This window comes from Symphalangus syndactylus, chromosome 13, assembly GCF_028878055.3.
Source record: "Symphalangus syndactylus isolate Jambi chromosome 13, NHGRI_mSymSyn1-v2.1_pri, whole genome shotgun sequence".
Taxonomy (NCBI): domain Eukaryota; kingdom Metazoa; phylum Chordata; class Mammalia; order Primates; family Hylobatidae; genus Symphalangus; species Symphalangus syndactylus.
The window spans coordinates 75,240,031-75,267,107 of NC_072435.2; the positions used below are offsets into that span (position 1 = coordinate 75,240,031).

The following is a 27,077-nucleotide window of genomic DNA, read 5'->3' on the forward strand; positions in this document are numbered from 1 at the left end:
CAAACGGCTTGCCTCATACTTCTTATATACCAGCATGTAAAAGCTGAATATGCCAAGATATTTACTCTTCCTAGCTACAACATGGACAAATGACCAGGACCAGGCCAAAAGAAGTCCCACTGTAGGATATCTTCAGCAACTGGAGGGCTCTCTGGGAAAGGTTTTCCTCTTTGATGTACACAGAATACAGAGAGGATATTTTCTACTTGCAATCCATTTTTTTTATTTGCTTTTGGATGTGGATATGTAAAACACAATTCTAGAGTTGTGGCAATCATCTTGTAACCAAGAGGGGAGAAGGCTAAAAATAAAGTCCATTTTTGGGAAATTCAGAAGAAAAAACTGAAAGATCCCAGGTCCTTGCTGACATCACTGAGTGGCTTAATAAACCTAAATGTCCTTCCTCTAAATGATATTTTATCCTGTATAACAAGTACCATTATTCTTTGGGTCATTTTAAATTGGGTTTTCTATTACTTGCAGCTAAAAGCATTCCAACTGACACAATAGGTCTGTGACCTAATCAAGTCTATGCAAAGAAATTATTCAAGATAATTAATATTGTCTTTTCAAACTCAGAAACATGAATACAAAAAGGAAACATAAGAATTAAACATCTGAAGAAAGAGGTTGAGTTTTCATTTTCCCAGTGTAGACACAAAAGGTAATGGTCAAAAGTTAATATGTACTATTTCCTATGAGCCAGGTCCTACGTTTGATGAATTACTGCAGTTAATCCTCACAACAAACCTAGGAAATACTACTTTATAGAGGAGAAAACCAAAGCCTAGAAAAGTTAAACAACTTGTCAAGGTTATACTCCTTGATAGTGATTGAGGCAGCATTCATATTCCATATCAATTAACTCCAGAGCCTAATCATTAAGTATAGTTAAAGATAAATGCACAATTATCTGGTTTTTTTTTTTCTATGAAGAGATCTAAGTCTTCTGTTGAGGAGGAAAAGTCCAAAAAGGAAGTAAAGAACTTGAGCATCATGATTGTTAGGTTTGAACAACCACTGCTGTTTTGCAACGGGAAAAAGACTTCCTCAGTTTATATACAAAGAAATCATGGCAAAGAAAGAGGAAACAAATTATGGAAAGATGTCATATAATTAGTGGCAGAGTCAGTAATAAAATTCAGGTAATTCAGACCTTATCGTTCCCAGGCCAGAGCACTTTCCATCTCACCATACAGTTTCTGCCTTGAAATTGAGATATTGTATCTCCAGCACAAGTGGGGAAAAAAAGCAAAATGTATAGAGATAAAACTATGAAGGCTTACTAAGATATTTACAGAGTAGAATTCCCATATTCAATATTTATTCATTGATAAGCTTTCATATATAAGCAGAGAGACAACAAAACTGTTTACTGTGTGGATAGATAGTAGTAAGAAAAATAATTTAATGAAAAAATTATTTTTCAAGATATCTATACTTCCACTGCTAAATGCTTTAAAAAAATCAGAGGTTCTTAGTATGTATCCACACATTAAAGGTAGTAGAGAATACAATGACTATTTCTCATTGAATTTTCTAAAAAATATATTTTTTAAAAAAGACAATCTTCAGAAAAACTAAGTAAACAGGCTCACTGAAGAACTATGTATCATATTCTCCCTATAGCAATGTAAGCCAGTTGCCAAATTTATGATTACAAAGGAATGAGTTAGACTGCTAAGTATTGACCCTCAATCATTTGACAATGCTCTAGCTCTAGCTGTACTCAAAAGAAAAAACATGGAGACAGAGAATGTGTACAATTACTAATGTTAATACAAAGTACCAAAGGCCAAAGAGGGCGGGGAGACAGAAAGAAGATCTGATTCTGAAAATATATGGATTCCCAATAACCACTTATTTTCTTTCTTGGAAAGAATAATTTTCATGAATTAAAGTAATATAAGAGTTCACTCATTTATCTTTATCATTTCAATAAACACTCAGGTCTGTCAAACAGTATTAGAATAAAATTAAAACGCAGAACTGGCTTACTCTGCAATATCAAGATATCCACAGGAAGCTGCTGCATGTAGTGGTATCCAGCCTTCATTATCAGGTTGATTAATATTTGCTCCATTTTCTACCAGAAACTTCACCATATCAACATTGTCATCAATGCAAGCCTAAAAACAAAACAGAAAGCCAGATTGGAAAAAATACGAATTAACACTCCAAATAATACATCAATAGAATAAAATTCCTACTTTGTAGCTTTTATAATATAAATATTCTCTGTAAATAAATCTGCTGCTATCTTGACTATACTCCATCAAACACACTAATGACACTAAATTGTAAGGGTCCTTGCTTAGGTACACATATAACAGTAGTGTATGTGCCTAGACTCTTTATGGCAACCCAATTTGAATAACAAGTACCTATTGAAATGAAGACATTATAACTAAGTACTAATAATAATCTCTACAGCAGTGGTTCCCAAAAATGTTGTCTGCTGGGGGAAGGGGGAGTAGATTCTTTTAGGGAGTTGATTAGGGTAAAACTGTTTTCAAGATAAAACTAAGATGTCATTTCCCTTTTTTACCTTGTTGACATGTACACCTGACGGTATAAAAGTACCAGCTGTAAAACTGCATGCGCTTTAGCACAAATAACGGCAGTGGCCAAAAAAAAACCCGCCTCTATTAACAGTCACTGTTTTGACCACTTTGTACTCATAATTAAAAAAAAAAAAAAAATTGCCAAGCACAGTGGCTCATGCTTGTAATCCCATCTACTTGGGAGGCTGAGGCAGGAGGATCCCTTGAGCTTCAGTTCAAGGCTGCAATGAGCTATGATCACACCACTGCACTCCAACCTGGGCAACAGAGTGAGACCCTATCTCCAAAAAAAGTGGTGGTTGGGGGGCAGCAATTTTTACTCATACATGTCTTTGACAAAGCAGTACGTATTAAATCTTGGCCCTTGTATACAGGTCTTTTTTATATTCTCTGGAACAAGATGGGAAGTGTATGTTAAAGCACCTCTTCCAAGTATGATGGTTGTCTTGATGAAAAGCACTTGTGACACTGAGATGCAAGCTGACTTAGCCACTTTCCCATGCAACATTATGTCTACTTAAATGACAAACTACAGTTAGTCCAACTTTGATTTGTGGTAGATCTTTTCTTGCAAATGAACAAAATGAGCCTGTCACTTCAAGAAAAGCAATTAACGCCACGCGCGGTGGCTCACGCCTGTAATCCCAGCACTTTGGGAGGCCGAGGCGGGCAGATCACCTGAGGTCAGGAGTTCAAGACCATCCTGGCCAACATGGTGAAACCCCATCTCTACTAAAAGTACAAAAATTAGCCAGGTGTGGTGGAGCACGCCTAGTCCCAGCTACTTGGGAGGCCGAGGCAGGAGAACTGCCTGAACCCAGGAGGTAGAGGTTGCAGTGAGCCAAGATCACGCCATTGCCCTCCAGCATGGGCAACAGAGCAAGACTCCGTCTCCAAAAAAAAAAAAAAAAAAAAAAAGAAAGAAAAGAAAAGCAATTAACAGTATATTTGTTGCTAATGATAAACTGTCAAGAAAAAATGAATTAGTTATTTTAATTAAAAAATGTTATTTGGTAACATGGGTAAATCGCTATTATTTTTAAATAGTGTTTTAAATCCTCAGTTTTAAACTCTAAGACTGTAAATATTAATACATACAACCAAGAAAAAATGAATTAGTTATTTTAATTAAAAAATGTCATTTGGTAACAGGGGTAAATCATTGTTATTTTTAAATGAATTAATAGCATTTTAAATTCCTGGTTTTAAACTCTAAGACTACAAATATTAATACATATAACCTACAGAAACAAAAGCTCATGGAATCTTCAATAATTCTTAAGAGTATCAAGAAAATAAAAAAAGTGTATCAATAAAATAAAAAAAAAATTGAGAACTACAGTCCTAAAGTAAATAAGAAGGAACTTTTATCAAATGCTTGCTTTGTGCCAGGTAGTATGAGAGGTGATTTACATACATTATTCTCACAAAAACCCACTCCAAGGTACTCATTGTTCCCCACAACTGTTCCTAAAATCACTGTGTTCCAGCCACAATAGGGACCTTACTATTCCTTGACCAGGTACCTCAGAGCCTTTGTTCTTGCAGTTCTCACTGTCAGGAATGCTCTGCCCCCAGATCTAAGCATGCTGATTCCTTCTCATCAAACAAATCTCAATGCAGATGTTTCTTCTTCAGGAAGGCCCTCCTGGACATCCTTTTAAAGTAATTCCTAGTACTCTATCACATTATCAATAATATCAATAGCCACAATTTTCTTATTTATACCTATGTTCTACCACTACTAGAATGTAAACTCCATAATTTTCAGATTAGGGATATATCTGTACATGAATATAAGTACTTTATACCTGTCCTATGAGACAGGCTGTATTCATAAACACACTCCATTTACCCTGGGGAGGCTTTCTGGAATTGGCACTATTCATAATCATCATCATATTGTCCCTCCTGCGATGCAATCCCCATGTATTACCAGGACCCCTGCCCAAGAATGTAAAGTCTGTGCCATGTATTTGACTTGGGGGATTGGGAAGGTGGGATGAAATCCACTCAAGCAGCCTTTAACTTGGTGAAAGGTTTTTTCCCTCCTAATTCACACAAAGCCATTATTTGCCCAGAGGGCAAGTGACCTTTTTTTTCTAATGTGGGTAAAACTCAGTAAATGAACTAATTAGCTCCTATTTCCTATCTATGATAAACAACTAATACACAACTAGGAGTATGTGGGCTGATGACTATTATCTCTGTACTCTAAAAGTGTTTCTAATAAACTGATCAGTAGACATATTAATTTACACTGTCATCTTTGGTTTATTGCCAAAAGATCTTTGTTGGAAAATTCATGTGCTACTCATTTAAATGTATAAAAATCCCAAGTTTATTAAGAATCCGGAAGGATATTTTAAGTAGCTGTTGAAAGTAATAAATATTGATGTGTCATTTAAAAAGTGGTTCTAATACATTTTGCTATACATAGACCATTACCTTTATCTACCCATCCCCTTAAAAGAGGCTTAAACACCAAGACAGTACTTAACCACCAAAGGAAGTTCCTGTTTGTTCATATTTGGGGAAAAAAACTATTTTTCAGGACTGAAAACACATCAACAACAACAAAAAAGGATATTAATGTCAAACTATAACTCATGGAGAAAACGAAAGAGCTTCTTAAATGCCACTTCAACCTAAGAAAGAGCAGTTTGGGGCTGGCTGATGAGATATAATGGATCAGCATTATACATAAGCAATGAATAAATAAGGTATGACTGTATCCACATTTCATAAATGAAGTCTTTGCTCAACTCTCACCTTTTTGGTATCGCCTTTCTTGGACAGCATACTAAAATTACAACCCCTTCCCTACCATTTTATATCCTGGGTATCTACTTTATTTTTCTCCATACCATTTATTATAACATACTATATATACTTTGCTTATTTACCATCTGTTTACCCCACTCCCAGCATAAGCGTTTACTGAGAGCAGGAATTCTGCTGCATCCTCAATACCATGCACAGTTCTTGACATGCAGAATTCGGCTGCTTCCACAATACCTTAGTTCTTGGGCTCAATAAATGAATTAATGAATGTAGGAGGAAGCTAAGATTCAAAGAGATTAAGTAGCTTGAATAAGTCACACAGACAGGAAATGATAGGGCTGGGAATCTCACAGAGATGCTCAGGTTCCAGAAACTAAGCTTTTTCCACACTTAACACACTGCTTTCCACAGATGTTCCTAGTTTATCAACACATTTCTCACCTGCAACAGGATATCATGCATTCTAAGGGCTAAGTATTACTTGTATAAATGAAATAAATTTTCCTTAACTACCACAGAAACAAAAGAAATGCTTTTAGCAGCATTTCCCTAAGGAAGAAAATGACAAAGTGTCTATCAAGAAAAGCACTATACAGTGTACCTAAAAAGTTTTAAAGCGGGAGGCTGAGGCAGGTGAATCATGAGATCAGGAGATCAAGACCATCCTGAGAAACACGGTGAAACCCTGTCTCTACTAAAAATACAAAAAACTAGCCAGGCATGGTAGCACACATCTGTAGTCCCAGCTACTCAGGAGACTGAGACAGGAGAACCGCTTGACCCCGGGAGGTGGAGGCTGCAGTGAGCCGAGATCGTGCCACTGCACTTCAGCCTGGGTGACATAGCAAGACTTCATCTCAGAAAAAAAAAAGTGTAAAAGCATTGAGAGGGAATCACAGCTTTTGGTTTTAGGTTCTAGTTCTGGCTCTGCCACAAATTTTGTGGCTGTGAACAAGTAATTTAATCTTTTTGGACGTTGGTGTCTTCATATTTCAAGTGGAGGGAAGAAGTGTGAGGGGGTATTTATCTTAAAAATTCCCTATCATATTTAAAATTATTACGTATCTTCCCTCTAGAACAAGTTATAAGCAAGCTGACAGCAGTTTTCCAAAGTGCCTAGAACATATCTTACATATAAGAGATGATACAAGAATACATAGGCAATGTTGATATAGATATTGCTCAAGAAAAGAACTATTTTTCATAGAGCAGTGGTTAAAGAGGTTTGAGAATCACAGCTATTTAATGACGAAGAAACATAAAAAGTGTATTGTATTAGAAAGTAGTTTATAGAATGCTGAGATAAGAGAGTGACTTACTGTGACTTGCATAATCATTCACTTTCCTTGAGAAATCATACTGATTAAATTCTTTCTTTTCAGACAGAGTCTTGCTCTGTTGCCCAGGCTGGAGTGCAGTAGCGCAATCTCGGCTCAATGCAACCTCCGCCTTCCGGGTTCCACCGATCCTCTTGCATCAGCCTCCTGGGTAGCTGGAACTACAGGTGTGTGCCACCATGCCCAGCTAATTCTTGTATTTTTAGTAGAAATGGGGTTTCAACATGCTGACCTGGCTGGTCTCAAACTCCTGACCTCAAGTGATCCACTCAACTTGGCTTCCCAAAGTGCTGGGATCACAGGTGTGAGCCACCACATCTAGCTGATACTCATTAAATTCTATTCACCTTTTTTCCTCAACCTCTTTTAAATCCCATAGGCTCCAAAACTGTATCCTGATTTTTATCCTCAGTATAAAAATATAAAACCCTACTTGATAATTATATGTAATACAAATATGATTATTCTTTTAAACTGAAAAATATCAACAAGCAAATAAGAAATGATTCTTTATAAAAGAATATGGGGAAATGCCCAAAATATATTAAGAGGGTTTTTTTTTTTTTTTTTTAAGCCTACAACACTACAAAATTACACATCTTTGTTGGGGTGTTTTTTACAAAGGGATATACATATGTGAAATTTCACTGAATTGTATACTTAAGAGTTGTATACTTTACCAACGTAAATTATGCCTCAAGTTAAAAAGTTTAAAAAAAAAAGGCTACCATTTGAGACTACTATGTATCACTTAAAATATGTATTCCTTTAACTTCTATGCCTTGCCTCCTCAAACTCCACATACCAAATGCAGTTGGTATTCCTAGTAGTCTCCCATCCAAGTACTAACCAGATCCAACCCTGCTTAGCTTCCTAGATGAGACGAGACCAGGTGTTTTCAAGGTGGTATAGCAAGTTAAAAAGGATGCAAATATGGAAATGGAAAAGGATAAAAGAATATAGGAGAAAACACACAATGTATTTTTTTAATGCCTAATATGATTTAAAGTTTTATATTAGTCCATTCTTATGCTGCTAATAAAGACATACCAGAGACTGAGTAATTTATAAAGGAAAGAGGTTTAATTGACACAGTTCCACACAGCTGGGGTGGCCTCACGAAACTTACCATCATGGTGGAAGGAGAGGCAAACACCTCCTCCTTCACATGGCAGCGGCAAGGAGAAGCGCCGAGCAAAACAGGAAAAGTCCCTTATAAAACCATCAGATCTTGTGAGAACTCACTCACTATCATGAGAACAGCAGCATGGGGGTAACTGCCCCCATGATTCATTCAATTACCTCCCACTGGGTCCCTCCCATAATACATGGGGATTATGGGAACTACAATTCAAGATGAGAGTTGGGTGGGAACACAGCCAAAACATACCAACTTTACTAAAAAAAATTCACTCAAGACTAAAAGAATACATCCTGAAGGTTAAAAATAATGGTTGTGAGACCCACTTTTATTTTCTTCCTTAATTTTTCCTTTCTTTTCAAAATGTCTACAATGAATAGACAGTGTTTCAAGAAAAAAATTCAAGAAGTTATTTCTTAAATAAAAAGCATTAAATGGTAATGTGGAAAAACAACCAAGGCTGGGTGTGGCAGCTCATGCCTATAACCCCAAAACTTTGGGAGGCTGAGGTAGGAGGATCACTTGAGGTCAGGAGTTCAAGACCAGCCTGGCCAACATGGCAAAACCCCGTCTCTACTAAAAATACAAAAATTAGCCAGGCACGGTGGCACATGCTACTTGAGAGGCTGAAGCATGAGAATTGCTTGAACCTGGGAGGCGGAGGTTGCAGTGAGCCAAGATCACGCTACTGAGCTCCAAGCCTGAGCAACAGAGCAAGACTGTCTCAAAAAAAAGAAAACAACCGAATTGCTGGTGAAAGTATGAAATTCACACAACCACTTCAGAAAACTATCTAATAGCATCTACTAAAGTTATGTGGAATGGATAAATATACAGGGTGGGGTGAGGTGTAGGAAGGGAGATCCTATTCACATAACAGAATCCTATAAATTGATAAAAACAAAAAGAACATTGAACAAAAAGAACAAAATACTGCTATCTTCAACAACATGAATGAAATACATAAATGAGTAAAGAAGGCAGGTACAAAAGGATATATACTGCAGGTTTCCCGATAAAATAAGATCTGGTGGTAAGACTCAGAACCAGGGTTAAATCTGTGGGAGAATGACAGGAGGGGCATAAGGGGGCTTTCTGGACAGTTGGAAATGTCCCTATCTTTGTTGAGGTGATTTTTACATAGAGATATACATATGTGAAATTTCACTGAATTGTCTACTTCAGAGTTGTATACTTTACCACTGTAAATTATACTTCAAGTTAAAAAGTTAAAAAAAAAAAAGCAGGCTACCATTTGAGACTATTATGTATCTATCACTTAAAATACGTATTCCTTTAACTTCTATGTCTTGCCTCCTCAAGCTCCACATACCAAATGCAATCCGTCTTTTAACTGATAACCTCTAAATACTCTGAAAACATTTCTTCCCCAAGAATTCTAGCATATTCTCTGTTTATGGCTAAATATCACTAATTCCTTTAGCTACTCTTCATATTATATATACTAAAAAGTATACATGCCAAGATCGTATGAAAAAGATCACATTAAAATATACTTGGATAGTCCATAAATAACAATGATCACATAAGGGCCATAATAGCAGTGGGTAGAAAGTACTAAAATATCACTGAGAACATAAAGAGATCTTTTTGTGACTAAGAGGGTCCATACGGGTCCCTACATATTTGAGCATAGTTTTGAAGATTCTGTAAGAGTTCAAGTACCAAATCAACTGGCAGGAACCTCACTGAGCAAAGACACTGCTGATTTTAAAAGTTCATGGAATAAATAAACAGTAAGTCAACCAGTGGTAGACAGTATCTGTAAGTTATAAAACAGGATAAGGCTAAGTGGTAAAAGATCTGAATATAATGCAAAGACTGTAGTTGTACTGCAGATGATTTTCAACCTCTTTTTACTTCAACACACGAACAGAATCTGCTATGTTCCCATCAGTAATGGTGGCTCAAGTAAGCAGCAGGAGAAACTAGAAAAAAACACTTTAGAATTTCAAGATGATGCTTGAAAAAGCTATTTAGAGTTTTTAGGAAGAGGGGTGACATGATCAGATCAGTATTTCAGAAAGATCATAGAAGCAATAAGAAGAGGAAAGAGCCTGAACTAAACAACAGCAGATATCGGCATACCTAGTTTTACTGTGCCTCGTGGATACTGCATTTTTTTGTTTGTTTGTTTACAATTTGAAGGTGTGTGGCAACCCTGTGTCAGGCAAGTGTATTGGTGCTACTTTTCTAAACACGTGCTTACTTCATGTCTGTGTCACATTTTGGTAATTCTCACAATATTTTAAATTTTTTCATTATTACTAGATCTGTTATGGTGATTCGTGATCAGTGATCTCTGATGTTACTATTGTTTTGGGGCGCCATGAACCATATTCATAGAAGACGGTGAACTTAATTGATAAATGTTATATATATGCTTTGACCACTCCACAAACCGGCAGTTCCCCATCTCTCTTTCCTGAGGCCTCCCTATTTCCTTAGAAATAACAATATTAAAATTAGACCAATGAATAACCCTACAATCACCTCTAAGTACTCAAGTGAAAGGAAGAGTCATGTGTCTCTCATTTTAAATCAAAAGCTAGAAATGATTAAGCTTGGTGAGAAAGGTACGCTGAAAGCCGAGGTAAGCCAAAAGCTAGGCCTCTCGTGCCAAACAGCCAAGTTGTTAACGCAAAGGAAAAGTTCTTGAAGGAAATTAAAAGTGCTACTCCGGTGAACACACAAATGGTAAGAAAGCAAAGCAGCCTTACTGCGGACATGGAGAAAGTGTTAGTGACCTGGACAGGTCAAACTAGCTGCAACATTCCCTTAAGTCAAAGCCTAACCCAGAGTAAGGCCCCAACTCTCCTGAATTCTACGAAGCCCAAGAGAGGTGAGGAAGCTGGAGAAGAAAAGTCTGAAGCTAACAGGAAGTTGATTCATGAGGTTTAAGGTAAGAAGCCATCTCCATATCATACAAGTGCAAGGTGAAGCAGCAAGTGCTGATGGAGAAACTGCATCTGGAAGATGCAGCTAAAATCACTGATGAAGGTGGCTACAACTAAACAATAGCGTTTCACTGCAGACAAGGCAGCCTTCTACTGGAAGAAGATGACATGTAGCACTTTTATAGCTTGAAAAGAGAAATCAATGCCTGGCTTCAAAGTTTCCACGGACAGGTTGAATCTCTTTTCAGGGGCTAATGCAGCTGGTGACCTTAAGTTTGAAGCCAGTGCTCATTACCCATTCCAAAAATCCTAGGTCCCTTAAGAATTACACTAAATCTACTCTGCCAGTGCTCTATAAATGGAACAACAAAGCCTGGATGGCAGCATATCTGTTTATAGCATGGTTTACTAAGTATTTTAAGCTCACTATTGAGACCTGTTACTCAGAAAAAAAAGATTCCTTTCAAAATATTGCTGCTAACAACAATGAACCTGGTCACCCAAGGGGTCTGATGGGAGGTGTACAGGATTAATGTTGTTTTCATGCCTGCTAACAAAACATCCATTCTGCAGCTCAAGGAGTAATCTCCACTTTTATGTCTTATTTAAAAAATACATTTTGTAATGCTATAGTTGCCACAGATAGTGATTCCTCTGATGGATCTGGGCAAAGTAAATTGAAACTTTTTGGAAAGAATTCACTATTCTACATGCTATTAAGAACATTGGTGATTCAGGGAAGGAGGTCAAAATATCAACATCAATGGGAGTCTGAAAGTTGATTCCAACCCTCATGGATGACTTTGAGGGATTCAAGACTTCAGTGAAGGAAGTAACTGCAGATGTGGTATAAACGGCAAGAGAACAAGAATTAGAAGTGGAGCCTGAGGATGTGACTGAATTGCTGCAATCTCATGATAAAACTTGAATAGATAAGGAGTTATTTCTCAATGACAAGCAAAGCAAGTGGTTTCTTGAGAGGGAATCTACTCCTGGTGAAGACGCTGTGAACATTGTTGAAATAGCAATAAAAGGTTTAGAAAATGACATAAACTTGGTTGATACAGTGGCAGGGTCTGAGAGGATCGACTCCAATTCTGAAAGAAGTTCTACTGGGGGTAAAATGCTATCAAATAGCATCACATACTACAGAGAGATTTTTCATGAGAGGAAGAGTCAGTTGATGAGGCAAACTTGTCTTATTTTATGAAATTGTCACAGCCACTCCAACCTTCAGCAACCACCGCCCTGATTAATCAGCAGCCAACATCAAGTCAAGACCCTCCACCAGGCCAGGTGCGGTGGCTCACGCCTGTAATCCTGGCACTTTGAGAGGCCAAGGCGGGCGGATCATGAGGTCAGGAGTATGGGACCAGCCTGACCAACATGGTGAAACCCTGTCTCTACTAAAAATACAAAAATTAGTTGGGTATGGTGGCACGCACCTATAATCCCAGCTACTCGGGAGGTGGAGGCAGGAGAATTGCTTGAATCTGGGAGGTGGAGTTTATCATGAGCCGAGATTGTGCCACGGCACTCCAGTCTCAGCGACAGAGCAAGACTCCATCAAAACAAAAACAAAAACAAAAACAAACAAAAAAAAACCCTCCACCAGCAAAAAGACTATGACTGGCTGAAGGCTCATATAATCACTAGCATTTGTTTTTAGCAATAAAGCATTTTTAAATTAAGGTATGTACTACAGCATTATGATTTTTTAAAGATATAATGCTACATTATACTTAATAGACTGGTATAGCATAAACACAACTTTTATATGCACTGAGAAACCAAAAAAATTTGTGTGACTCGCTTTTTTGTGGTAGTCTGGAACCAAACCCACAATATCTCCAAGGTATGCCTGTACTCATGAAACTGTATTAAGGAAGCTTAGGAGGAAATATGCAAGGTTTAATGAAAGACACGAAGAGTGAAGATGCAGGAAGAAGCCATTCATGAAGATAAACACCACAGATTTAAGGAGCAGACTGGTAATAGAAAGATGACGATTTTATTTGTTTGGGATATGCTGAATTTATAGGTGTCTGTACATCTATCTAACCATATAGATTTGGAGCTGTGAAAATAAATGTGGGAAGAAAATGTCAATTTGGGAATTATCTGCATTGAGGTAATAAAACAATGGGACTTGAAATCATTCAGGGAAAGAGTATAGAGAAGTGATTTTGAAAACAGTAAGGAAAGGGGTAAGATTAAATTATGATTAGGATATTCTGCTTGGAAAACAAACATCTGTGATACCTTAGTCGGTAAACAGCTAGAAATAGAAAGTTCAAGACACCATCTAGTACAGAAGACAAATACAAAAATAGATGATTATATCAAAAGGAATATGGTAAGACAATTTCAGATTATGTCCATTGGTTTTTATGAGAGCTGAGAAAAGGAGAATTAAGAAGGAATGGTGGTCGTCAGGGAATATTTCCTGGAGGTGACTCATATACTTGAGTTTAACGTAAGAACAAGTGAAAAACAGGTCTGGTATATAAAGATGCAAAGCCAAATACGGTGAGGTAAGCAAGATCCAGAATAGGGTCTTATCTGCCATCTGTTGAGCAATCCTTTGACACTTAAGATAAAAGACTTTCATGACAAATTGGTAATTTTTAAAGTTTCTCCATTTGAAGAAGGTGATTACACTGGCTCTTTGAAAGACATTAACACACAGAAATAGCTATTCTCCAATAAATGAAACACTGCTAATTTTGATTTTAAATGTATATACTTTTAAGTCGATATAAGAAAAACCAACAAAATATCAATACCAAAAGCAATTAATGTTAAATCTGCTTGTTCTTTTGTTTATAAATGTTTTTGAAATATTTTAATATAAATTAAATGCTAAAAGCATTGCCACAAAATATACATCATGTATCAATCTCAAGTTAGTGGTGTAAATTGTTCAAACTGTTGTCCTCAACATTTATAAAGTACATACAAGAAACTGGCAAAGCATGCCCATAAACATATTGTTGCTAAGAGAATCAAAAGCTAACACATGTAGCACATTAAGAAAAGCAAGACTTGCTGACTTAAATTTCTGACTAAATTTGGTCAGTTTATTGAACCATATAAGGAAAGAAGCAGAACGGCTCAAATACACTTTCAAAATCTTATCTGACATGGTTTACCTTCAAGTTTTTCTTAATGTAAATGCAGAAGAATTACCAATAATAAATGGCTGTGTGAAGACACTTTTGTCATTTAATTCTAGGTACAGGCAGCTTTGTCAACTTGAGTTGTAAACTAATTCAAGTACATAAAACTTTTGTTTTTATTGTTCCACACATGTTCATAAGGAAAAAATTGAGAAGCCTGCTAACAAAGAGTTAACAAGGTGTTTATACAATGCTCAAAGCAGACAGAGTCCATGACTTCAAGACAGATCTTGAGACATGTGTAGCTTGAAAAAACATTAAATTTCATTCCTAAAATAGAACAACTATGTTTAAACAAACATAATTAAATTGAGTAAACTTGCCATCACAAAACAAGTAGCATTTGAAATAAATTCTAACATTGTTATATTCCTTTTCTTGAAAGTATTTTTGTTAAAAGTACAAACTCTAGAGTCAGACTGTCTGAAATTAATCCAGTTCTGCCATTTACTGGTTGGGTGTTCTTGGGTAAACTCCCATCTTGTGTGCCACAGTCTCCTCCTGAAAATGAGGATAATAATAGAACCCACTGCCTCAAAAGTTTACTATGAAAAATACATAAATATATACAGCGCATAAAGTAGTACCTGTCAAAAAGTTAAACACTATTGTTTATATAGTCCATGCTAATTCTTCCCCATTTAAATTATTTTCTCCTTTTTATATTATTATTCTAGAATGCATTTTTATCCCACTATGAATTATGAAACAGTTAAATGGCAAAGAATTGTCAAATATTCCTTTTAGTGCCACTTTTGGTAAGAGTCCTACCTGCCAAAAGTTTCTAAGAGGATGGTTAAGTTTTAAAAGATGCCCTAAGAAAATCTTAGGGATTACAAACATCCTTCAAACAAACTTTTCTGCAAACTCATTCATGAGTTTACATACGATTCAGAAGAGCAAAGCAAAAGAAAAGAGTTGCATAAATGTAATTATAACAATTTAGGTGAAAATGAAATTACAGTCAATAACCCGAAATGCTTGCAATTTGTGCCTAATCATTAGGAACAGCTAATTATTGATAGGTAATAGGCAAATTAGTTTGAATTACTTTGAATACAGAAGTTCTCTTAGCCAATTTCCTCTTCACAGAAACAATTCCTTTTTGTTTGTTTGTTTGTTTGTTTTTTGTTAGAGATAGTGTCTCACTATGTTGCCCAGGCTGGTCTAGAACTCCTGGCCTCAAGCAATCCTCTTGCTTTGGCCTCCCAAAGTGCTGGCATTACAGGTGTGAGCCACCACATTCAGCCAAACAGAAACAATTCTTTATGACTCTTAGGACAAGCTCAACTGGTACAAGCAGAAATTTGTGTATATACTAGAAAATATTTCATGCCCCAAGCATTCAGGGCGACATAAACGTCAGTATGTTTAAAGAGGAACTGAACTGGATACTGTCCAAGCAATGTTTTTGTTCTATTTTAAAGAAAACTGAAGCGAGACATTTCAAAGGAGGAATTATGGGTGTGGTTTACACAAGAAAGACAAAGAAAAACTCCAAGCAGTACTCCTATACTAAATAATAAAAAAGAAAATCCTAGCTCTTGCATTAAAATACTGGCAAAGGAAAAGCAAGTACAATTTTAGGAGGCCATCTATATTTAGTTATGAAAACAAAGAGTCCAGCATTGCATTTAAATTGACCTTTTCTCACCTTTCTACTATCTCAGGTGTGAAAATCTAGATGTAAAAACAGAAATCTATCCACATAATAATTAAATATTCAAATGAGATTCAAATGACAAGATGACTAGAACAAGAAATCCAAAACATACACAATGGCTAGACCATAGGGAACTCTTCATTTGGAAAAACAAAAGTTGAGGCTTATATATAGTATCTTAGAGTAATTATAGAAGAACAGTGTCTGACAAAGAGAGATCACAATATATATTTGTTGACTGAATGAACTAGACATAGCAAATACAGGATATAAAAAATCTGACAAAAACAATTCAAGACAAAAACCCACAAAAGTTTCTGAAGAAAAAGTAATTTAATTACTGTATAAATATTCATTCAACAAATACTATATATTTGAATGAGAATGCCAAAAACTAGAACCACAAATATCCAAAGATTAAAATATGCTCTTTATCTATTCTTGTTACATAGCTCTGTTATTTCCTTCACTGACAAAAATCTATAAAGTAGTACATTGAACCTAGATTTTTAGAAGCCAACACTTTCATTTGGGGACTTAGTAAGGGAACAGCATTTCTTCTGGAGTTTAGTCATTAGGGATACAAAATAAATTGAACTTCAGGGTCATTCTTTCATGAATAATTTTTACTGATTGCCTACCACATACAACGTAATGCAGTAAGTCATGCATTTTGGTAGATACAAAGACCAACACTAGAGGGCATATTTTCCTTGCTTCCTTTGTGCACAATGCCTAGCATACAGCAAATACATAATACATACGTAGTGAACCAAAATACTAACTTCTTAATAAGGAGTAGGCATTTATGACCTACTGTGTGTATGTATACATAAAATTGTATTAAGTACTGTGTAAGGCATGCTGACTTTATTAGTATTTTATGTATTTCCACTCTTCTCCTGGCTAGATTATAGTTCCTTAAGAATAGAAACTGCCTTACACATTCCATAATTCCTAACAGTGCTATTTCAATAAATTTTTGTTGATGAACTAAAATAAACAATCTCGTCCACAGGATGCCCAATTAAGAAAAAAAGATAAGCAAGTAAGTAGAAAAATGCTATGAAATTTAACAGTGATACAGCAAAATAAAGGAAAACTCAGTATGTGAATGGAAATAAGTTAAAGAAAACTTTTTGGAGAAAATAAATGTTATGCAGGTCTCATTACTGTCTGAGCTCTGGAGATAGGGTGGAAGGCAGATACAGAGAAAGGTTTCCTTGCTGAATTCTATCGTTTATCAGATGCGGTTCACAAACTGAGCTAGAGGGGTTTAATCAATAAATACACTCAATAAATATACTAATGTGAAAATTTTAGTTTCAGGGAAACAAAAGCTTCTACTTACTATTTACTTAAAAAACAAGTTACAAAAGAATACTCATAAAATGACACAATTCTTGCTGTTGCAATGTCTAATGAAAAGTGTGGAAGAATACACACCAAAGCGTTAATTAACACTTTAAGTCATTAACATCTTAAAGTCACTGAGTTATTTCCCAAAAACATCTCTATAGTAAGGATATAAAATTGTTAGTCTTCCAAAACAAAACATTAACATAGTTAATACACACAGTTGTTAACTAACTGTTTCTTGATGAAACAGTGTTCAGCAAAACAACTGGGCCATAAAGAGAACAGATTAATAATTCAACAATTATTTACTGAGTGTCTGCTACAGCTAGACACTATGCTGGCTGGTAGGAATACAATGTTGAAGTATACAGACCAGATATCTGAATTCACACAGCTTAGAGTCCAGCACAAGACAGGTAACTAAACACACAAGAACAAAAAGAGCTATGATAAACACTATGGATTTAACTACTTAACCAGTATTTGGGGGAGAGGGGAAATCAAAATCTCTGAAGGTGGTGCCCAGAAATTTCCTCTTTAAAGAAGTTGCCCATTTAACTTGTAAAATACATTAGATTGTGAACCACTGATACTCACAGTAACCAAAGCTAGAGGAATAAATAACAAGGCACAAGCAGCATGTGTAAAAAGTGATCAGAGAAAGCTGTGTCAGAGCCCAGAGGGCATGAGTATTTAAGAAAGGGGAAACAACAGAGGGTTGAGAAGCAGTAACTTGAAGAGGCAGGAGGGAAAGAAATAAAGTGCAGTTACATAGAAGCAAGGGGAAAATGGAAAATAGAATTATAAGGAGTTAAGTTCTTCCTAGTAAAAATGGCAGAGTGAAGCCACATTTTACAGAATCCATGTCCTAAATAAACACTAACCCTTACTTACATAGCACTTTTATACGTGCCAGGGAACTGTTCCAGGTAGTTTACCTATACTAATTCATTTAATCTTCACAACAACCCAGTATGTAAGAACTATTTCTACCATTTAACAGATGATAACTGGCAAAATTCAAGATTTTAACCCAGCAGTCTGGCTTCAGCATCTGTACCCCTAACCAACAGGCTACACAACTAAACAGCAGCAGCAAAAGGTAAAGTAACACCCCAAAACAATTTGGTCCTATCAAAATTTCAAAGGCACATATCCCTTGATACTGCAATTTCATTCTAGGAATTTATTCTGCAGATACAATCACACATGTGCAAAATGACATGTACAGAATTATTTGCTAAGTTCTGGTAAGTGTAAAACTGGAAACAATTTAAATGTCCATCAATAAAGAACTAATTTATGGACGAATATGAAACAAATTCCTGGATATTTTGCAAAGTGAAAAGAACAAATGTAAAACATGAGTAGTCTCTGACCAATGTGTTATATTTTGTGTGTGTATTTGTTCACATATGGATTATCTCTAAAAAGATACAGAATAAACACTATGGCAATTGTGACAGAACATGTCCAGTTCAACTGAAGGCCCTGTAAGGTAGTAGGAAATAGAGCCCTAGTAAATGAATGTCACAGCAAGGAATGGCCTACATAGTAACATGCAGAAGAGGAAGCTGATGGGCTCTCCCTTTGCTTCTTTCTCCACCAACCTAGTGATAGAAAAGACAACAAAATCTAGGCTCTGAGCTGCTCACCACTAGGTTCCTCATGCCAAGTGAGCCACAATGACCACCAACACATGAGGTAGGAAGACACTGACTGGGAAATAATATCTCCCATATCCCTGTATCTTTATCTGGTTTACAACATTTGTACTGTTCACTTGCTATTTCGATACAATTCTGTACTGGGTCTAAACTTTTCTTGCCAATCCCTGAATACAAATCAGCCCTCTGCAGTCTAACCTAATTCAGCAACTATGAACAACACATACTACAGGAAGAAAAAATAAAAAAGAAATGGTGGGGTGGGGGTTAATGTGCCTTGGTCTGTTTGAGCTGCTACTATTTTTAAAATATCATAAACTGGGGGACTTATAAGCAGCAAACATTTATTTCATAATTTTGGAGTCAGAAGTCCAAGATCAAGGCACTGGCAGATTCCACGTCCAGTGAAGGTCTGCTTCCTGACTCATATATGTATCCTCACATGGTGGAAGGGCAAGTAGCTCCCTTGGGCCTCTTTTATAAGAGCACTAATTTCAATTTAAAAGGATTCTGCCCTCATGACCTAACCACCTCCCAAAGGTCCCATCTTCTAATACCATCACCTTGGGGTAAGGAATCCAAGATATGAATTTTTAGGCATGACAGAAATATTCAAACCATAGCAGTACATAAGCATGTAAAACTTCAGATAGAGACAGCAGTGTGGAAGAGGACATAATTTGAAAAACCAAAGGAAATGCCCTACATTTCGAGGCTACTTAATAACATTCAATAAAATAAGAGATCAAAGGTGGATGATAAATCTTATTTAACAATAAAATCCAGTCAAAAGAACAAAATAAACTCAGAATTCAAAACAGGATGGTTGGAAAACTCATACAAAGTCAATTAGAAAGGATTTAAATATCATACATTCTAATAAGGTAGAAATAGTAACATGGCTAACAAAATGGGATGAAGATTAAAATGGATGAGTGCTGACTTCCTCATCTTCACCAGTAAGCAACCAATTGAGTATGTCTAAAATTGAAATGTAGTTAAAAATTATCCTACGCAAAAATATCCACTGAAATGTTTTCAGGCTTATCTTCTAAATCTTAAAGAAATCCTTAAGAAAATACTCTCTCTAGTTGTAAAGGAAAATTTACCCAAATTTGAATCGTTACTTCAGTCTTCTAACATTTTTTAATTAAAATAAGCATATGTAATATGCATCCTTTTTAACAAAAGTATATCAAAGGATTTGTATAAAGAGATTCTGAAAAGATGCTTTCTAATTAAACAATGGTTTGTTACGGACAATCAACATTCATTGAACAACTTACTTTTTAACATAAAGCACGGAGGCCTAGCTCAAAACCTTTTTAAAAGAGAGCCAAACCTTGCCTGCAATAAACTCATAGGCCATCAGACATAAGCATACACATAGATAAATTTCTAATATTAACTCTCTAATCTCAAATTCTCCTTACTCCAGTATACATGGGTAACTTCAGAAACCTCAAGAATACACACACACACACACACACACACACACTCTGTCTCTCTCTCTCTCTCTCTCTCTCTCTCTCTTTCTCTCTCTCTCTGAGAAAAAGGGGAAAGGTTTTGGAAGGGGAATTTTTTTTGTCATGCCATGACATGGAAAGAAAAAAAAAGTTGGAGGGCGGGGGGGAACTATATTCCTGAATCCTTTTCAGAAAGAAAGAGCAAAGATATGTCTAAGAGAGACTGAGAACCTAGTAATTGTTCAGTTATATTCAGATATGTTTTTAAAAAAATAAATAATGAAGTTAAGAATATATAATTCTAGGTCCTGGGGATGATGAAGGATTGAAAAAATCTTATATGGTTATCTTAACTAAATAATATTTTCCATTTTAGACAACCAAGTTACTCGCACTTCTGGGACCACTGATAAGGGGAGTTGAGGAAACAGGAGTCAATACTTCGAAGTCACAAAATAAGAGGGGCACTGAACATTCAGATGGAGGGCAGAGGGGAAAGAAGCAAAGATAAAATTGATTCAAGTATCTTTTTGAATAATGAGAAAGGGAGATAACAAGCAGCTCTTAAGCATAATAAACAGGAACCAACTGCTAAGTACATGGCAATATAAATTGAAGAATGTAAAATATCACAAATATTATATTAGTTTGCTTATAGTAGGTAGCCTCTAAGGTGGCAATGATCACTACCTCATGGTAGTCACACACTTGTGTAATTGCTTCCCCTAGACTGGGTGACTTGTTTCTTACAAACTTAATGAGACAGAAGTAATAAGATGTCACTTCTGAGATTACGTTATAAAAAGACCATGGCTTCCATCTTGGCATGCACCCTCCTCTCTTGCTCTCTCCTGGATCACTCACAACCTGGGATAAGCCAAATGTCATGCTGGAAGGCAGCCATGTTGAGAGACACATGTGGCAAGGAAGCAAGGCCTGCTAATAACTTAAGTGAACTTGGAAGCAGATCCCCACCCTACCCTACCCAAGCCTTCAGATGAGATGGCAGTCCCAGCCAATAGCTCGAGGAAAATATCATGAGAAACCTTTAGTCAGAAGCACCCAGCTAAGTCATATCCATTCCTGACCCACAGAAAGTGTGAGCTAATGTTTGGTATTTTAAGTTTGGGGGTAATCTACTATGTAGTGATAACTAATGGCCATACTATTGGATTTTGATGAAGGTATAAAGTATTCATACCAGTCTTCACTGCTTAAGCTTATGTGTATCCAAACATTATGTTCCCTTCTGCAACTTAAAATATCTGTCTTTTCTCCTGTATTTTCATCCTTCTTAAATGTCATCAAGTAAGAATTACCTAAACTTAGTCCTCTCTCTCCACTTCCACAAATTCAAAGCTCTAATAACACTAGACCACCCTCCATTTCTTAAACATGCCCAATCTGAAATTATAACTTGAGAACCAATAAATAATAATTGTCTGATGTGGCAGTACTCATGATTAACAAGTAAAAACTGTACAAAACAACAGTCTAACCAGAGTTATTCTAATAAATAATAAAAATTATTATTCCTTTAATATTTACTTTTGAGGAGACAGGGCAAATAGCAATAATTTTTTTAAAAAAGAAATGTCAACTTTTATACATTTGCATTGAGGGAAATATAAATTTTCTATTGCATAATTCATTCATTCAATCGTCTTCTTCAATGCTAGTACTTTTATATTTAAAATTTTAACACCTCTTCAAAGCAGATCACTATCCTGTCAAAAGGGGAAGTAATAGGGCAGAAATAAGAACACCTAAATTTTTAATCTGCCTCCTGAAACAACTGTCAGTATGGAGCCCTTCTGAGAGTAAAGTTATTTTAAAAAAAAATTATCACAGTATTTCCCAAACTGTTTCCATGAAACTACTGAACGAAAAATGTTAATAAATGCTCTTTGAGGTCAGGCGCGGTGGCTCATCCCTATAATCCCAGTACTTTGGAACGCCAAGGCGGGCGGATCACTTGAGGTTAAGAGTTCGAGACCAGCCTGACCAACGTGGTGAAACCCTGTCTCTACTAAAAATACAAAAATTAGATGGGAGTGGTGGCGAGTGCCTGTAATTCCAGCTATTCAGGAGGCTGAAGCAGGAGAACTGCTTGAACCTGGCAGGTGGGGTTGCCGTGAGCCAAGATTGCGCCACTGTACTCCCAGCCTGGGCGACAAGGGCAAGACTCCGTCTCAAAAAAAAAAAAGTAATTAACTACAGTAATTTAGGACTTTTAACTTCTCTGGAGGAAAATAAGGGGTTCCCTGAGTAATGGATGACACACTGTTAGACCCTACAGATTTCTCCTCAATGTAGTCTTTTACACCTTAAGTGTTTATTTCTAATGTCTTCTCCAACCTATGTTAATGTAGCTAAGGTTAAATAACTGCCTCCCACCATTTTCTGTGATATTATAACATACCTGTCCTAACATACTTTAAAAATTGTATAATTATCTACTCATATGTACTATCTTTACATTCATCCCTTTTCTCCCCCTTCTGCCTCCACTATACTATGGGCTCTCAAAAGCAAGAACCCATCTTAGTTGTTACTGTATGTACAGTATCTAGAACACATTAGACAGTAATCAAATGCTGAAGGAAAGAAACCTTGTCTACAAGGATGATTTAGCTTCATTAGTAGGACTAGGAAATAGTTTGCCAGTACTTTGTCACCTGTAAATCACTGTGATCAAAGAAATTTTTCTGTATCATAGCTGACTTACTACAGAATGGATACATTATAAAAACCTTTTCCAATTTTCTTTTGTTAAACAGGCAAATAACACTTTCCTTTTTCCTACATGAAAAATGTGTAATTGATACTAAAAATTTTCTACAAACTATTAAACCATCTTGGAGTTAAATGTATAAATAAGGGATACTCATGACCACTCAGAAAAATCATATCCTTCAAGGCAAAAAGATAACTGTACTTAGAGCTAAATAAGAACATACCAGAGTAGAAGTAAGTTATCCTAGCATCGCTTTGTCACTTATCATTGCTGCTCCTGAATGTTCACCTCATTATCATCTGTGCCCTCTATTCAGATAGCAGGAGTTCCATGGCAGAAAGAGGCCAAGGAAGTAATAATTTTGCTTTCACCTTCCCTAGTATCTACCATCAATGAAACCTACACTTCCTAGTTACACCACATGAAGATCTAACCCCTCTCTACCCTTATAGTGACATAAAATAATGAGACCGCTTTTAAGTTTCCTTTAAAAAATTACATAACCAATAGCATATAATGTTCTGTTAAAATAACAGCACTGTAGCATAAAACTACTGCCACAAAAGGAATTCCTCCCTCTAGTAAGACAGACTACCAATGCACAGAAGGTTCTTAGTAATTTAACTACTGTGGTAATAAAGGCAGGCAAAAAGACAGAACTGAAGACAGAGTAAAAGCCAGCTAGTTAGTTTTTTTTCTTTTCTTTCTTTTTTGGAGTGGTGCCTTGCATTTCACTAGAAATCTAAAAGCTAAGTCTTGACCATATAAGGCTTTGGGATTCCCATGGATGGAAAGATGAAGGAAAAAGTCAAATCTAATAATCTTAAAATACACACACACAGGTACTAAGCTGTCACCCGAGAATTCATATTTTTAAATTCTAGTTTCACTTAAACATACTGTCATAGATCCCAAAAATGTTTGTCATAGATCCCAAAAATGTTTCTATAAAATATTATGATCAAATTCACAAAAGGGAGTATGCATAAATCGTTGACACTGCCTTAAAAAAAGTCTTTTATTGGAAATCTTCCTAAAATCTATCACACACTCCTTTGTCATTTTAAACAAATACAAAAAATGTAATTTAACTTTTTTCTATTAACTCATTATTGCATCAGTTATTACACTCTGCTGTTACACAACAATGTCCTTATAACCAATAGTTTTATGCAGCTAAAATACCTAATACACTTTTTGGGAATTATGTTTGCTTTTAACAAGTTGTCTGCCTTTTGTCTTGCTTTCAGCTGTCTCCTCTTAAAACTATCTGACAACTTCTTATCTTCCATACTAATTTGCAGCTCTTAATTTGCCAAAATTTTTTTTTAAAGAGCCTAAAATAAGAGTACAAAAAAATCATGTGAGGACTTCTCCTTAGTAAAATAAAAGTCCTTATGCTTATGTGTGTGGATTCTACAACTTCTGTGTCAGTTCTATGAGTAATGATTATTTCCCAGATATTTTTAAGTCATAAAGTTTCCAATACGGGGGGGAAAGTTTATTAGAGAAATTATGCCCTGTAAAATGTAGAGGACTAGCCCATAAGCCAGTAATGTCGAAACTGACTACTGCTGAGAAAAAGAAAGCTAACATTATTGGCAATGTTTTCTTCACGTGGAGATAATTAAAAAGAGCAATCACATGAAGCAACTCCTGCAGATAATTTCAGGGCTCCTGGAAAAAAAAACAGGAGCAACTCTAAGAAAATGTAGAAAGATTATATGCTAATACTTTATCTTTGTATTATTTACATTTCATTTACAACTCTGCCTACTCATGACTTCAAAATTAAAATATACTAGTAAATCAGTGTATGATGTAATTTTTAAGCACTATAGAACCAAAAAAGGGGAGGGAAATAGAAGCAGCTCAGCTTACAAAATAGCAATGTATAAAGCTCAATGGAATAGTTATGTCTGATCCAAATGGAACACTATTTTCTGATACAGCTATTTCATGTTAAGAGAACAGACTGTATACATAAGACATAAAGGTATACCCCAAGCCTCTATTTTATTATAATAATAAACTTCCTCTTCCAGGGAATAGCTTTCAGAAAACCACAGTTTGACTTCAATGCCCTTCACCAGCACTGCTACACTGTTCAGATTTTGTCAACAATTACTATCATCTGTAAGGTACTATATGCTGGGAATACAAAAAAATGAATCATGACGAATACCGAGCCTTATTAAATATATGATTTTAACAGACTCAATGTGAAAACAAAATAATACAGCAAACGCTGTATTTTGTAGGAGCTCAGAGATTAGGGAGTAGCCTAAGTAGGAGCAAGGCTTCTAGGAGAAACCTGATCTATGTCATTAAGGATAAAGAAATGGTGAAGATTAAAACAATTTTTTTTCTTTAAAGAGGAGTAGTATATCAGATGGAGAACATTTAATATTGCTGAAGGGTCATAAAGTACAAGAAAGAATGGTAGGTGATTACAGAGAATTAAGGAGAGAGAAGAAGGAGGGGTTGTGACTGGCCTTACAAACCACACTAGGAGGACCTAAATTTATTCCGGTACAACAGAATTTTTCAAATATGAGTAACACAAGACCTTTCTAAAACGACATCCCTAATATTGACTAGAATTATTTTTGTTACAAAGTTACTTAAATAGCTAATAACATAAACCTAGGCCTTTATATATGTTTCAAGTGCATATCTAAACCAAAATAAATTTTATTTATTTATTTATTTTTGAGACAGGGTCTCACTTTTGTCACCCAGGCTGGAGTGCAGTGGCTCGAACATAGCTCACTGCAGCCTCAACTTCCCAGGCTCAGGTGATTCTTCCACCTCAGCCTCCCAAGCAGCTGCGACCACAGACGTGCCACCTTTCCCAGCTGTTTTTGTATTTTTTTGTAGAGACAGGTGTTTGCCACATTGCCCAGGCTGGTCTCAAACTCCTGGGCTTAAGTGATGCTCTCGTCTCAGCCTCCCAAAGTGCTGAGATTAAGGCGTAAGCCACTGAGGCCAGCGCAAAATATATTTAGACATTTTCTTGCCATTTTCTCTTTAGTTCGTAAAGGGGTGAGTGATGCCATTTCACTGGGAATTGGCCCCCACTTATTGCAAAGATGATTTAAATCCATCTTGATCTTTCCTCATTTGTGTATGACAATAAACCTATTCTATCTGGCACCAACTCACAGCATAAATGCAATTGTATGCAACTGAAATTAAGAAGGAGCGTATCAGTTCTAAAATAGTAATTTGTTCATCTATCTAGCTATCCATGCTCATATAGTTTAGATTATCCTCACAGCAAAAATTCAAAAATTAAAACAATCTTGTTGAGGTGGAGATGAAGAGAATAAGTTTCAAGAAGGCTTCCTAAAGACTTTGCAAGAACGATCCAGCAATCCCATTGCTGGGTCTATACCCCAAAGAAAACAAATTGTTCTACCAAAAAGACACAAGTACTTGCATGTCCATTGCTGCGCTATGTGCAACAGCAAAAACATGGAATCAACCTAGGTGCCCATTAATGATGGACTGGATAAAGAAAACGTGGTATGAAACATACACACCATGGAATTTTAGAGAGCCACAAAAAAATAACGAAATCATGTCTTCTGCAATAACATGGATGCAAGATGCAGGTGGAGGCCATTATCCTAACTGAATTAACGCAGGAACAGAAAACCAAATACCGTATGTTCTAACTTGTAAGCGTGAGCTAAATATTGGGCACTGTATTCATGGACATAAAGATGGTAACAACAGTGGGGAGTGGGGGAGGGAACAAGGGAGAGTGGGAAGAGTTGAAAAACTGTTGGGTACTTTGCTCAGTACCTGGGTAATAGATATATCACATCATATACCCAGGTAACAAACCTGCACATGTACCCTCTAAATCTAAAACAAAAGTTGAAAAAGAGAAAAAATAAAATCAGGTTACCAAAAAGCAAAACAAAGCAAAAGAAAAAAACAATAAGCCTCCTAAGTTCTAGGTTTATGTGATCAAGTGGAGGATGATGCCAATACTTCCAAATGTTTCACTGTGAAGACCTTAGAACTCTGAAATTCAGCAGAGAAGAACGTGGTACCATATTCTGCATCTCCTCCACCCTTTTTAAACTGAATCTTCTTTTGTCCTCATTGTGAATTCCTGACTCTTGACTCATTCCAACTCTTCCAGTCTACCACCATTCACAGGCTTTACTTGCCTCCTCTTTACTTCAACTACACATTCACTGCACCTCAGGATTCTTGGTAACCCTTGCCAATCTCTAGGACTGGGTAAT

General features: G+C 36.2%; 1 protein-coding gene across 7 annotated transcripts in view; it reads right to left on the reverse strand.

Moving 5' to 3' along the window:
* PPP1R12A (protein phosphatase 1 regulatory subunit 12A) overlaps positions 1-27,077 on the reverse strand; it is a 161,930-nt gene that overhangs the window by 98,068 nt on the left and 36,785 nt on the right. For all 7 annotated transcript variants that reach the window (XM_055239260.2, XM_055239264.2, XM_055239262.2 and 4 more), the window contains exon 2: positions 1,999-2,129. In XM_055239260.2, the coding sequence (XP_055095235.1) occupies positions 1,999-2,129 (131 nt within the window). The remainder of the gene's footprint in view (positions 1-1,998; positions 2,130-27,077) is intronic.